This window comes from Chiloscyllium punctatum, chromosome 32 (genome assembly GCF_047496795.1).
Source record: "Chiloscyllium punctatum isolate Juve2018m chromosome 32, sChiPun1.3, whole genome shotgun sequence".
Classification (NCBI taxonomy): domain Eukaryota; kingdom Metazoa; phylum Chordata; class Chondrichthyes; order Orectolobiformes; family Hemiscylliidae; genus Chiloscyllium; species Chiloscyllium punctatum.
In genome coordinates, this window is record NC_092770.1 from 18,178,015 (window position 1) to 18,193,218 (window position 15,204).

Consider the following 15,204-nt stretch of genomic DNA (forward strand, 5'->3'; position numbering starts at 1 on the left):
GACTGAGCACATATATTGGTTAAGGAGTTTTTAAAAAAAAGTCTGATAGTATGTTTGCTTCTTGTTTTAAAAGGGCTGACATAACTGCTGCAGTAAGATCATCTTTCACAGATCATTCTGTAGTTTAGTATACCTTGATTCATTTCTCTGTGAATTCACCTGCAGTGTGCTAGTGTCGCTGCTGGCCAACACAAAACTGATCAAGGACCCCTGAATCCAGATAACCCTCGAATAAACAAGCAGCCACAGTGGACCAGACCAGCCGCTGGTTGCCACAGAACAGTGGCAGCAGAATTCTACAGGTAAGCATCTATAAAAGCCCAGAGACACAACTGCGATGGATTGAAAAGCTTTCCTCATAGCAGCACTGAACAGTCTCACAATGAGAGCAGCTCTGCAGAGAGCTGTTCCACATCAGAATCTTCTGAATTTCAGACAGAATGAAGACTTAAACATTACCATTTGGATTGCTAGCAAAAGCCAATTGCATTAGGCACAAAGATGGTTGAGAACCATGTATTCATTTTAACTACATTTTGAAATTTGGTTTCCAGTAATTATTGCTCAAATCTCAGCTTGTCTCTCCTGCTCTATGTCCCAACAGATTCAGAATTTGTGGACTATCGACATGAAAGGTTTTAATGCTAAATTTTAATTTAAATATGATTTTATTTCCTACCGGACCAAAAGGTCTGTTTCCGTGCTGTATTCTCTATGACTCGAGAAAAACTATGGTTGATACCAAGGTTTAACATGAGACAAGTGTAAAGTTTGAAATGAACAAGCTGCAACAATTTGTGACAAGTTTATTTATATAATTTTGCACAGTTTGTGAATCTACTTTAAAACTTAATAAAATTACTTTACAAATATTGCATCCTTTGATCACATTATCATAATCTGGATAAACAGTACTTGTGAAACCAGAAGATCCAGCCCAGGTTTTAAATGAGAACTTTGCGTGTATATTCACTATAGAGAAGTACAATGTAGGTATAGAAATCAGAGGCAGAGGGTGAACAAATATATTTAAACCAACTAGCATGAGGGGGAGGAAATTGTTGGGTTTAAAATGAACAAATCCCCAGGCCCAGATAAGATATATCTGAGGCTCATTTGGAGGTAAGGGAAAAGGTTACAGTGCTCTGAGTTTTCAAATCCTCACTGGCAACATGATGGGTGGCAGTGGACTGGAGGACAGCTAATATGGTACTGTCATTCAAAAGGGTGGTAGGGATAAACCAGGAAACTACAGGCCAATAATAGACAAAATACTGCAGAAGCTGGAGAAACTTAGTAAGTCTGGCAGCATTCATGGAGGGAGAGAGAGAGAGAAACAGTTAACGTTTCAAGTATGGTATTACTCTTTAGAATTTGAAAGATGTTGGATTTTTTTTTTAATATATATTTTTGACAGATGTAGAAGCTGACTGCAAAACATAAAGGATAAAAGATAATGTGAATGATGGAGAAATGAAATGTGAAATGATTGTAAATTAATGTATGAAGAGGAAAAATGGGTCCTCTATACTAAAAGCAAATAAGAAGGCTGTGTGTCGGAGGGTAAGTGAATGTAAGAAATTAATGAGAGATAATGTGGTCAGTTTCTGAAGTTATTAAATTTAATGTGGAGACCTCAAGACTGTAAATTGCAGGTGACTACTGGCCGGTGAATCTTAACAGCTGTGATTATAAAAGAAATTCATTCATAGAGTGAGGGCAACACTGGCTAGGCCAGCATTTATTGCCCATCCCTAACTGTTAAGACTCACCCACACTGCTGTGTATCTGGAGTCACATGTAGGCCAGACCAGGCAAGGATGACAGATTTCCTTCCCTCAAGGACATTACTGATAAAGATGAGTTTGGAACCAGATGGGATTGAAAAATTCTGAGGGGCAGAATTAATCTCAAGGATTGATTAATCAAGGATTGTGAGCATAGGTTTGTTATGGGCAGATAATGTCTCATAAATTGGATTGTATTTTGAGATGCCTAAATGTACAGATGAGGGTAGTGCAGTTGATGTCATCTACATTGCTTTGACGACATCCTGCATGACAGAAGAGTTAAGAAGCCATGAGTCCAAAAGCTTAAGGGCAATTGGGATCCAAAATTGGATTCATGCCGAGAAGTAGGAAGTAATGATTGCATGATATTTTTGTGACTGGAAGTCTGTGTCGAGTGGAGTACCACAGGGCTCAGTCCTATTTTGCAGTGCACACCGTTCATCTAGTCATGAATGGAGATGGGATTGGATTGACTTCAGCTATGAAGAGAGACCAGACAGGCTAGGCCTGTATTCCTTACAGCAGAGAAAGTTGATAGGGGTCCTGATTGAGGTATACGAGCTTATAAGGGTCACTGGTAGGGAGATAGAGGGGCCAGTAAGCAGGTTATGGTTTTATGGTAAGGAGTGGCGGGGGGTGGGGGTGGGGGTGGGGGGGTGGGGAGCTATGACAGATCAGAGGAGAAGGAACTCTTCACCCAGAGGATTATGGGTATCTGGAGCTCTCTGCTTGAGTGGTTGAGACAGGAACCCTCGAGATGTTTAAATAGTATTTACATAAACACTTAACACCAGAACTTAAAGGCTACGGGCCAACTGCCAGAAAATGGGATTAGATAGACACTTGATGATTGGAGGGATACAGTGGACCAAAGGGCCTTTCTCTGTGCTGTAAAATGCTATGACATTTAGCAATTCAGTTGTGTAAAACAGAATAATGTTGATTTCTCTTGACGCATACACGAATAAGAAATTTAAATGTCTGTACATCAAACAAGACCATGATTTTCATTTTAAGGGATTCAATGCAATTATTAATATGGCAAATATAGGTGGCTGCCATTTAGCTCATCACACCAAGTCACAATCTAGCTAGAGCTGAGACAGTGTGGGGCTCATCAATATTTTCATGATCAATATTGGTTTATACGATAGCATGCAAAGATACAAATTACTGAATAAAATCTGACTTTCAAATCTCATTTCTAATCATCAATAACAATAAAAGGATTGACATTTTCACAGATTCATGTTTTCTAACAATTCCCACTATAATCCAAGTTCAACTTTGGATAGTGATGGATATAAGTGCTTGTGATAAAAGTTGAATACGTGATACTTATTTGGCAGTCAGTTTCTGCTCATAGAAACACCTCATTGAAAGAATTATCTAAAACCGATTGTGTCCGAAACAACAGAAACTGCAATGGCTGCTGTAGAATCATCATGTTCAGAGACCCAGTGCTGATAAGATTGCATGACTGGCCCCCTTATGTACCGCATCAAGTCTGATCAGCAGAGTATTGCAAAGAAAACTTAACACTCAGAGGCAATCTTTCATCCTATAGCCATGTCAAAGAAGCCATTTCTCTTTCTTTTTAGTTACACATTGTTCTTTTTGCAGAATCACAAATGAAGCGATTTGTCTATCCATCTTTAAAACATTAAAAACTAGGCTAATTTTGTTTTCTATAAAAAAACAATTGCAACATTTATAATGAACCTAGCTCAAATCCATCACCAATTCAAGCTCTTAAAATGTAATGACAGCTTACCTAATATAACAACATACACTTATCATGAATACAGGCAATAAATGCTACTGGATGCACATTTGACAGAATATGGTCTACTTCTCAAGCACGTTTAGTATTCAGTTTTTTTTTTAAAGTTTGCTGCTTGATAGTACAGAACTTTAATATTGCTGAAAAGAGACACTTTACTGAAATTTTTGACTGCATACTCATGCAGTATAAATTATTGAGATTGTTTAAAATTTGGTATTCTTGCATATGTCTCTTTTTAGCAAAATCCAAATTTATTTATTTAAATTACATTCCTTTCTTACCAAAAGCAACATTAAATCCAGATTGCATCAGTGTGGGGAAAGCCATAATCTTGGTCATAAGCAGCTGTACTCTCAACTTTGTACTGGATTGCTCGTCTGCTCTTCCTAGAAGTTTTTTCTAATTAATATTAAACCAAATCATACTACCTGCCACCAATTTTGAATCCTGTATTTATTTTCCATTTTTTTTCAAAAAGGGAACACAGCTAAATGTTTTAAAGAATAGAGTATTTGCCTAATGCTCTCGCTTACATTCATCCTTCAATAACAGCACCAACAACAGATTAATTCATATTCATTGTTGGACCTTGGAGTGTACAAAATCGCTACTATATTTACCTAAAAACAGCAGTGACTAAACTTTAGTAGTAATAAACTGGTTGTGACATGATTTGAAATACTCTGAAAGACAATGTATAAGTGCAAATCCTTAAACTTTGGCAGAGTTTTTGGAAATAATTTCAATATGCTAAATAATTTTGATTTATAAAGTAAAAGCATGATTCTATAGATCTCACATAGACCTATTTCTGGAACGGCCACTTCACACACTCTCAAATCACCTGATTTGACACCCTGATTATTGGTCTGCTCATTGTGCTTTCCAGCAGAGATTGATCCTGAACAGCATTTCTCCTTTTATTCCAACTCCAATACAGGTCTTGGAAATAACAGACTTCCTGGGTAGTGTGCTCATGCTGTCAGTTATGGAACTGGACAATATTAGAAAATTGAGCATTCTCTGGCTTTACAAATGATGGTATAAATATAGTGTGGAAGAAATAAAATAGAAAACCTCTTCTCTGCTGGTAAAGGCCGCCTTTCTGGACAGCTATCAGACACCATTACAGACACCCAATGCATTTAATGCATTTCATTCTGCAAACCATTTTTTTCTCCATCTGACAAATGTATACTGTGAAAATAGTAGGCTGAGTTTGGTAACAGGATTTAAATTGCACTGCTAGATGTTTTCATCAGAATCTGAAGTGGAATTGTGATCATTGGTGTATTCACTTGCTGCTTCCTCCAATGGACCTATCGTACCATCTGGTTTAACCCTCATTGGTTTGATTATCTGCTCCCTGGGGGAATGAAAAGATAATTTTCATGAATGGTTAGGTTCATACTTTACTGCTTACCAAAAGCTTTCAATAGTAAGTCAGAATATTTTCCAAACAAATCATTATGCCAGAATTGATTTAGTGGCTCTAAATGCAAAGTCAAATCCTTATAAACAGATTTAAAACCACTATCTCAGTCGCTGGCCTCCTCAATGGTATTTGCTGTACATAACTTGTCGCCCCAGCATCCGCAACCCAACTTCTGTGGTCAACACTCTCTCAGAATAGATTTAACTTGAGTAAATCGAATGATCTTGTCTTCCAAAATGCATCCTGTGTGAATTCTAGTGATCTTTGAGTATTTTCCAGTGGATTCAGACTGGCAAGCCCATCTCATATCGTCATTGTTTAGGAGAGTTTAATTATAAAATTGTCAGTCAGTTTAATCTCTTCAAAGGGAACTTTTTGTACTTCTTCACAGATAATCCAATTATATCTATCCTGTGTTCTGCCTGCCTTAAAGATGATTTTCTAATCGAAAGCATAAGCTGCAGTATGCACAAATATAACACAAAATGTTTGATAACGTGCATTAAAAGTTTTAGAAGTTTATGGTTTAAAAACTTTAAAATTTCAGAGTTCACTCACATCTCTCAATTTAAGTTTTTTCCACATTGCTTTATGTCATATGAGCATCACTGACAAGGCCAGAATTTATTATCCATTCCAAACTCCCTTTGAGGTAGTGAGTTGCCTTCTTGAATTCCTTTAGATCATGGGGTGTAGGTACAGCCGTAGTTCTCACAGGGAGTTCCAGGATTTTGACTTAGCAGCAGTGAAGGAATGATGACGTATTTCCAAGTCAGGAATGTGTGTAGCTAGAAGGAGAGTTTACAAGTGGTGGCGTTCCCATGTGTATGCTGTCCTCATCTTTCTAAATGATAAATTTCATGTAGTTGGAGAATGCTGTTGAATTGTGAGTTGCTGCGGTGTATTCTGTATATTGCTACACAGTGCTGTTTGTGTGCATTTGTGATGGAGGAACTGAATGGTGAAGGTGATAGATGAGGTGCTGATCAAGTGTCTATGATCAACAGGTCATTATATGTTCAACGTAATCCAGACTTGCAAGCAAAGTTCACACTCATTCCACCCAACCTTTTAGCACACCGATCACACATTAGCAGGAAAGATATTGGAAATCCACGACCCGTTCCTTACTTCCCATTTACAAATATACAAGTTAGAAGGTGTAGATTTACACCACATGGCTGATCAGATTACTCCATATTCCTATCAATCTAAAAACCTTCCAGACCCTTTCTTATCAAGAATCTACCTACCTCTTTCTTAAAAGCATCCAAAGACGCTGCTTTCACTAGAACTCTCCTCAAAAGGCAAAGGTCTACTTTCACTGCCCTTTGAGGAAGAGAGTTTCAAAGACTCATGACCACCGGGAGAAAAAAAATTATTTCTGTTTAAATAGTCACCTCTTATTTTTAAACAGCAATAATATCCTCCCACAAGAGGAACTATTCTTTCTAGATATACCATGGCCAAGACTCCTCGGGTTTCAATTAAGTCACCTCTTACTCTTCTAAATATGGGGAGGCAATGGCCCAGTGGCATTATCGCTCTACTGTTAATCCAGAGACTCTGGTAATAATCTGGGAACCAGAATCTGAATCCCACCACTGCAGATGGCGGAGTTTGGATTCAATTAAAAATAAGGAATTAAGATCTAATGATGACCATGAAATCACTTGTTTAGAAAAACACATCTGATTCATTAATGTCCTTCAGCAAAGGTAGTCTGCTATACCTAGCTGGTCTGGCCTACATGCAACTCTAGACCCAAAGCAATATGGTTAACTCTCAACTGTATTTTGTTAATACTGTAAATGTAAAGGCAACAAAGTTTGGCCTAGCCAGTGACACCCACATCCTATGAGTGAATACAAAAAAACCTAGTGGATACAAACCTACCCTGTCCAACGTCTCCTCAGAAGATAAGTCAGTAATTCCAGGTATTAGCCTGGTAAACCTTCCTTTAGAAAGCAGACCAATACTAGTCCAGTTAAACAGGGCATGAGTGACACACTTAAGATATGATATCACTATTTTTGTTTTCAAGTCCCTTCTTAATAAACAACATTATATTAGCTTTATAAATTACTTGTTGTACCTGCTTTTTAACCTAGTGCAATTCATGTGCAATGACACCCAATTCCTCTGCATCTCAGAGTTCTACATTTTTCACAATTGAGATAACACACTTCTTTCTTTTTTCAGCCAAAAATGGGCATTTTCACATTTTCCCCATTTTATAGTCTATTTGCCAGTTCTTTGCCACTCACTTAACCTACCTATACCCTCTGTAGCCTCCTTATGGCTTCCTGCCTGTGGCATCAGCAAACTTAGCAACTATACTTTCTGCTCCGTCACCCAAGTCATTTATATAAATTGTTAAAAAGTCAAGGCCTTATAGTGCTGATCCCTATGGCACACCACTTTCATATCCTGCCAAGCAGAGAGTGACCCATTTATACACACTCACTATTTCCTTTTAATCAATGTTTTCAACCCTTACCAATTTGTCACCCCCTACACCATGACCTCTTATCTTCTGCAATAACCATTGATCTGACATCTTGTCAAATATCTTCTGGAATTTTAAGTACAGGCAGTCCCCAGGTTGCAACTGGGTCTGTTCTTGCGTCCATTTATAAGTCAAATTGTACGTAAGTGAAATACAATGCAGGACAACATAAAGTGGCTGTTCAGGAGCTGTTTAAAGTTACATCCCTGTATGGGTTCACATTTGTATCTCAGATACCCATAAATCAGAAATCCCCCATATGGTATGTCCACCAGGTCCCCTTTATTCACAGCACTTTACTTCCTCAGAACTCCAGTAAATTGATTAAACACAGTTTCTTTTCTTTAAATAATAGTTTGGATTAGATTACATTACAGTGTGGAAACAGGCCCTTTGGCCCAACAAGTCCCCACCGAACTGTAACCCACTCATGCCCCTACATTTACCCCTTACCTAACACTATGGGCAATTTAGCATGGCCAATTCACCTGACCTGCACATCTTTGGACTGTGGGAGGAAACCCACGCAGACACGGGGAGAACGTGCAAACTCCACACAGTCAGTCACCTGAGGCAGGAATTGAACCCGGGTTTCTGGCGCTGTGAGGCAGCAGTGCGAACCACTGTGCCACCGTGCCGCCCTGTGCTGAACCAGATCTTACATATCTCACTTTTCTTGGGATGAGTTCTAATCCCTTCATTTCCCAAGCCAACCATAACAAACACAACGAGATGAAAGAGTGGCTATTGAGGCAGAGGTCATTACATGAACTTAAAATAAGAAATATGCTTGCTTGAGCCTGTAGCTTCTGTGCAGTTTCTTCTGCTCTACATCAGGGGCGCCACATTACTCTGCATCTGCGTCCCATCGGGCTATTGCCAAGAACTGCCCAAAACCTGGATACAATCATTCAGAGCCGAAGCAACTGCAACATCTGTGAACTCACCAGTATAAAAGTCAAATGAAAAGTGCTCCATAATAGCAAGCTGGGACTTGGCCAAACTGCCACTAGGGTGTAAATGTAAACCGTCAAGGGTAATGATGCTTGTGCAGGTTTCACAGTTCAGGTTGGAACACTACATATTGAATGTCTATTTAAATTAAGTCAAAAGACACAAAATGGTTGATCACAACATTGATTGAGGAACAGTTAGGCCATTTGGCTCGTTAAGCCTATTCCTACCATTCAAGTAGATCCTAGCTGTCTACGCATCAACCCTGTTTCTCTCAGCTTTCACCATAAACCTTGATGTTTAACCAATAGAAGTGATCAATCTGTTTTAAAGACTTCAAATGATCCCGAGCATCTACAACCTTACGGGAGGTAGTTTTCAATATTTCCACTACTCTTTGCTTAAAGTAGGATTTCTTGACAAGGCCCAAGGCGGCTCTAGTTCTAACTTCAGATCATAACTCCACATTCAGACAGTGACAGAGTGAGAGTGAGCGTGAGAAGCTTTATTTTTGACATTTCTACCATATACAACTGATACAGCAAAAAAATGAGACAGCGTTCCTCCACAACAGAGAATGCTACATGGACAGCACAAACTACACACTTGTACACGGCATAAAGTGCATAAAAACTGCAAAACATGCAAGTAACACTGTAATCAAAGATTGACAAATAATAGATATTTTTCTAGCAGCAATTCAAAGGATTGTATGAAGGATTTCAAATGGGAGAGAGTCCAATCATATTGTGTTAAGGAGCCTGATGGTCTGGGGGAAGAAACTGTTGCACAGTCTGGCAGTGAGAAACCGAATGCTCCGGTATCTTCAGCCAGATGGCAGGAGGGAGAAGAGTTTGAGTGAGGGGTGTGTGGTGTCTCCCACAATGCGGTCTGCCTTTCAGACGCAGCGTGTGATGTAAATATCTGTAATGGAGGGAAGAGAGACCCTGATGATCTCCTCAGCTGTCCTCACTATCCGTTGTAAGGTCTTACGGTCTGAGATGGTGTGATTCCTGAACCGGGCAGTGATGCAGCAGCTCAAGGTAGGATGTGGTGACGATGTGGGGGTAGGAGGTGAGCTTTCATCAGTCTGCACAGAATTAAAGATGCTGCTGGGTTTTCTTGCCTCTGGAACTGGCGTTGATTGCCCAGGTGAGATGCTCTACTAAATGGACACCAAGCAATTTGGTGCTCTTCATGATCTCACAGGGGAGCAGTCAATGTCCAGCATAGACAAGTTGTTGGCTCTGCACTGGTCCATTACCCTCTGCACCTCTTCTCTGTATGCTGACTTGTCGTTCATTCTGATGAGACCCACTACAGTCATATCTTAGCAAACTTGATGTGATTTGACCTGTGCATTGCTGCACAGTCATGTGTCAGCAAGGTGAACATCGTGGAATGAGTACACAGCCCTGTGGGCGGGGGGGGGGGGCCCTGTGCTCAGTGTGATGGTTTTGGAGATACTGTTCCCAATTGGGACTGACTGAGTTCTCCCAGTCAGGAAATCCAGGATCCAGTTACAAAGGGAGGCATTTAGGCCCAGCAGACTCAGCTTTTCAATCAGGTGCTGAGGAATGATAGTGTTAAATGCAGAACTGAAGCCTATGTACAGCAGTTTGACGTAGGTGCCCTTCTTTTCAAAGTGGGTGAGGGCCAGATGGAGGGTGGTGGAAATGGCATCAGCTGTTGAGGAGTTGGGTTGATATGTGAACTGCAGGCTGTCCAGTGAGGGGGACAGCAGGGTCTTAATATGCCTTATCATGAGCCTCTCGAAGCACTTCATGATGATGGGTGTAAGCACAACAGGGCGGTAGCCGTTGAAACAGGGCTGAAGACTTCTTCAGCACGGGGATGACGGTAGCGGCCTTGAAGCATGTTGGAACTATGACACAAGTCAGGAAGATGCTGAAGATATCCACTAGAACATCACCAGTACATCAGAGCATCCTCTGAGCACTCCAGCAGGGATTTATCTGGTCCAGCAGCCTTACGTGGGTTGCTAAATCAAAGGAAATAGTTCAGTCAAGCTAAACCTGGGTCATTAAATATGTAACTGGAGACCTCAGACACCAATTCAACTAAGCAGTTTTTAAAAATTTCACTGTCCTCCTCCTAATCAAATCTCCCTCTTCCACTATCCCCTGCCCAGCTTATCTGTGGGTCTGAGCTTTATACCACTAGCTAAGCTTTGACTAGTCACTGTCAGATCTTAAAGTCTAATTGTCTATTGATCACCAGAATGACGATAATCAAGGTTGGTCTCTGGACTTTTGTTTGGGCTTTCTGATTGACCTTAATTTTGGGAGCTTGTGAATTTAAGCCCTTGATCACAAAGTCAGTTTCAATTACAGCTGCTACTTAAGCCATTTGCAAGGCCATTGCTTAGCAAGACATTGAAAGTGCAGATAATTTTGAAAAATTAAAAAGACAGGATATTTAACAATACAAAAAAAAAGGATTAATCCAACCCAGTCAATTATCACCTTATTAGCTTACTCTTCACCATCAGAGAAGTAACAGAAGGGGTAATCAACAGTGCCACAAACAGCACTTAGTCAGCAGTAACCTCCTCACTGACATTCAGTTTGGGTTCCGTCAGGTTTCTGCCCCCACTACAGCCTTGTTCCAAACATGATCAATAAAGCTGAACACTATAAGCAATGTGACACTGACTATCCTTCACATCAATGCAGCATTTGATGAAGTGTCGAACCAAGACGTCCTACTCCTTGTAAAACTGGAGTAAATGGAGAAAACTCTGCACTGCTTGGAGTCCAACCTGGCTCAAAGAAAGGTAGTCGTGGTTGTGAAATTGAGTCATCACGGCCCCAGGATATCTCTGCAGAGTTCCTCAGGGTCTTCTCCTCTGTCCAAGCATCTACAGCTACAATTTTCATCAACGACCTTCCTTCCATCAAGTCAGAAGTGGGGATTTCTGTCGATGACTGCACAATGTTTAGCACCAAATACTGAAGAAGTCCATCCCATTGGAATCAAGATCTGAACAACATCCAAGATTGGGCTGATAAGTGGCAAGCAATATTTGTACTGCAAAAATACTGAGCAATGACTATCTCAAACAAGACAGAATCCAAATCATTGATAGTTAATGGTATTATGATCACTGAATCCCATAATCAAGACCCTGGGAGTTAACAACTGGATAACCATACAAGTACTGTGGCTACAAAAGCGGGTTAGAGGCCAGGAATTCTGAAGCAAGTAACTCACTTCCTGTGTCCCTCATGCAGTTTTATTACCTGCAAGGTAAAAGTCAAGAGTTTGATGATATATTCTCCACTTCCTTAATGATGCAATTTCAACAACACTCAAGAAGCTCGGCACCGTCCAAAAGAAAATAGTTCACTTGACTGATACTCCATTCATCGCTTTACCACCAAGGCACAGTGGCAGAAGGGTCTGTAATTGACAGTAACTCACTAAGGCCCCTAAACACCACATTTCAAATCTACAATCTCTTATCAACTAGAAGGTCAAGGGTAGCATGCACATGGAAACACTAGCAAGGGCAAATTCCCTCTAAGCCAACTTGATATGGAAATATACCATCATTCCTCATTGTGGTCAGTCAAAATCCTTTACTATAAATATCATGGGTGTACAATGACTCAGAGGACTGAGGCAGTTCAACAAGGCAACTCATCACCTAGGCATCAGGGATAGGCAACTGCTACACATCACAAATAAATTAGTCAACTTGTAAAGGAAGTAGTCTTGCATGCCTTTGTTACCTCTAGATTTAGGAATTCTAATTAACTCCTGGCTGACATTCTAATTTCTACCCTCCATAAACTTGAGGTCATCTAAAACTTTTGCTGCCCATACACTAGCTCATATCAAGTTTCATTCATCAATTATTCCTGTGCTCAATGACCTATACTGACTGCTGGTTGTACTGATTCCCCCATTTATTCTCCAAATAAATAGCACCCTAAGATCCAGAATTCCCTCCCTACACCTCTGGAAAGAAACTGTTTAAACATTACCACTTTCGTGGAACTTTGGGTCACTTGTCTCAGTCTCACCTTGCGTGCCTCAGGGTTAAATTCTATTCAGTAAAACTTGTGAAGTGCCATGGAATATTTTACATAGTTGAAAGTATAAATACAATGTTTTTTTAGGTGAATTGATTAAGAGATTTAATTAAGGCGATTATTTTATGCTGATTATTTTATTTTAGTCCAATATAGTCAACAGAGTTGTGAATTATCACTGTCAAAAACTCTGGGAATGTGTGTAAACTGGATGAACACAGAAGCTAGCCATCAGACTGACATTTACATGATTTGTAATTCTGAATGTGAATGCAATTATTTCAAATAGTACTGACATATAAACCTGATCTGTTAGAAGATAGAAAAAGGCACCAACATCCTGAGAAATAAGAACAAACACCCTACAGCCTGCCTCTGATATAGCCACCAGCATCACATTCCAGTTCAGTTTGCTAATTATTCAGTATAAATAAAACATCATCTTTAGAGTGGCTTTGTGGAAAGGAGTCTCAATTAAGGAGCTGGATGCTTGCATTCCTATCTGCGCCTTCAGGTTTCCCGAGAACCCTTTTCACTGATGCAGGTTACATCTTCGCATTGCCATTTAGCTTGATTATGACTATGAGTTAGGTCTTTTGTACCGCAATCTTTCTGGTCTGTTGTACGTTTGTCAGTACCAATACCTGGAATTAATTATGCCATTCGTACCTTTGCCAACTTAACAAAGCAGAACCCCACTCTCCCTGAGTAAAACACTTTGGTTAGTGTTGGAGGGACTTGTTCATCTTTCTCTAATTGAGTGCCACACAATAGTTGCGACCTTTTCATGAGGCATCAACTGTGAGATGGATTCTGAAGAAAGAAAAACTCAAAGCTGTACTGTCGGCCTCAATGATCTGTTAATTAAACCAGTGCTCATAATGAGAGCAGTCGACAGTAGTACAGGTTCTGCTATATCCTCTCAGCTCTAACCTTTGTGCGGGTTTCCATCCTATGTCTGGCTGAAGTTAATTGGTCCGCACTAATTTATAGACATTCCAGTCTTGGGGAATAGGTTGGCAAGGAATCATTCTGATTTATTATTAATTTTAAAATTACGACAGAATTTTGTTAGTCAAATGTATTAAGGAGTATGGGGCAAAGGTGGTTAGAGGGAGTTAGTGTACATATTAGCCAGGGTTTAATTTAAATCGCAGAACAGGCTCAAGATATTAAGTAGCCCCATCCCTCTCATTATTGCATCAAAATGTCAAGAGGTCATATTTAATCAATAGAAAAAAAGAAAAAAAAAATTGCTTGACTTCTGACTAAAGGGACTCACCCAAAACAGTAACCTGCCATTTTATCGTTGCTGATTGATGTTGCTTGCATTTGCTGCTAATGTCTGTAAGATGTTACCTTGTGAATAGTTATTAAAAATGGCAAAACACAAAAAGAACTTAAATATTTTTATGTGCAAATAGATGCTCAACTATCTTAGATTTAGTATCTATCCCACTTACTAAAACTTTTTTTTCCCCACATTCAAGACAGGCTCTTCCCTACTTTCTATACATTATCACCATCTAAAATAAGCTGAACATTCAGCATTATCGTATGAAATTGGACAAAGTAATCAGTGTGAAGTACTTCTTAAACAAAGAGGAAGGGTGAAAATAGCCAGATCACAGAAGTATTTCAAAATCAAATTTAGTCGAATGATGCTCACTTTTATGCACAATGTTTGAGAACTGTGGTGATGGAAGGTGACAAGAATTTCATTACTGATTAACAGAATGCATTAATGAAGCAGGAATGTTTGCTGATCAGGAGGAAGGTATTTGGCCCACGTGTTGTACAAGCTCTTCACTAGAGCAATTCAAAACCAAATGCACTGTACTACACATTCTTCATAGTCCTGCGTATTAGATTAGATTAGATTAGATTACTTACAGTGTCGAAACAGGCCCTTCGGCCCAACAAGTCCACACCGCCCCGCCGAAGCGCAACCCACCCATACCCCTACATCTACCCCTTACCTAACACTACGGGCAATTTAGCATGGCCAATTCACCTGACCTGCACATTTTTGGACTGTGGGAGGAAACCGGAGCACCCGGAGGAAACCCACGCAGACACGGAGAGAATGTGCAAACTCCACACAGATAGTTGCCTGAGGCGGGAAGCGAACCCGGGTCTCTGGCGCTGTGAGGCAACAGTGCTAACCACTGAGCCACCGTGCCACCCACAAATGTTTTTCAAACATTTATCCAACAGTTTGAATTTGAATCATACAATCATAGAATCGCTTGAGTGTGAGTGTAAACAGGCCTTTCGGCCCAACAAGTCCACACCAACTGAAGAGTAACCCACTCAGACCAATTATCCTACCTTATTACCTTAGATTTATCCCTGACTAATGCACCTAAACCTGCACATCACTGAACGCTATGGGCAATTTAGCATGGACAATTCACCTGAACTGCACATCTTTGGATCATGGGCGGAAACCAGCGCACCCAGAGAAAACCCACATAGACATGGGGAAAATGTGCAAACTCCACATAGACAGTCACTTGAGGCTAGACTCGAACCTGAATCCCTGGTGCTGTGAGGCATGGGTTTAAATTGAGCTCTGATAACAATGTGACAAAAATTAAAATAGATCTGACCATAATTCAGAATACACAAAATCAATTGTACTTGAAGCATTTAAAATCTACTACTGGGAT

At 40.0% G+C, this 15,204-nt stretch overlaps 1 protein-coding gene across 2 annotated transcripts in view; it reads right to left on the bottom strand.

Moving 5' to 3' along the window:
• Positions 1-792: 792 nt before the first annotated feature.
• The window catches only part of ric8b (RIC8 guanine nucleotide exchange factor B), a 59,288-nt gene continuing 44,876 nt past the window's right edge, over positions 793-15,204 (bottom strand). The window contains exon 10 of one of the 2 annotated variants that reach the window (XM_072551790.1): positions 793-4,942. In XM_072551790.1, coding sequence (XP_072407891.1) covers positions 4,822-4,942 — 121 coding nt within the window. In that variant the 3' untranslated portion in view covers positions 793-4,821. Of the gene's footprint in view, positions 4,943-10,086; positions 10,477-15,204 lie in introns of those variants that run through there. The other variant, XM_072551791.1, reaches the window with a different exon arrangement.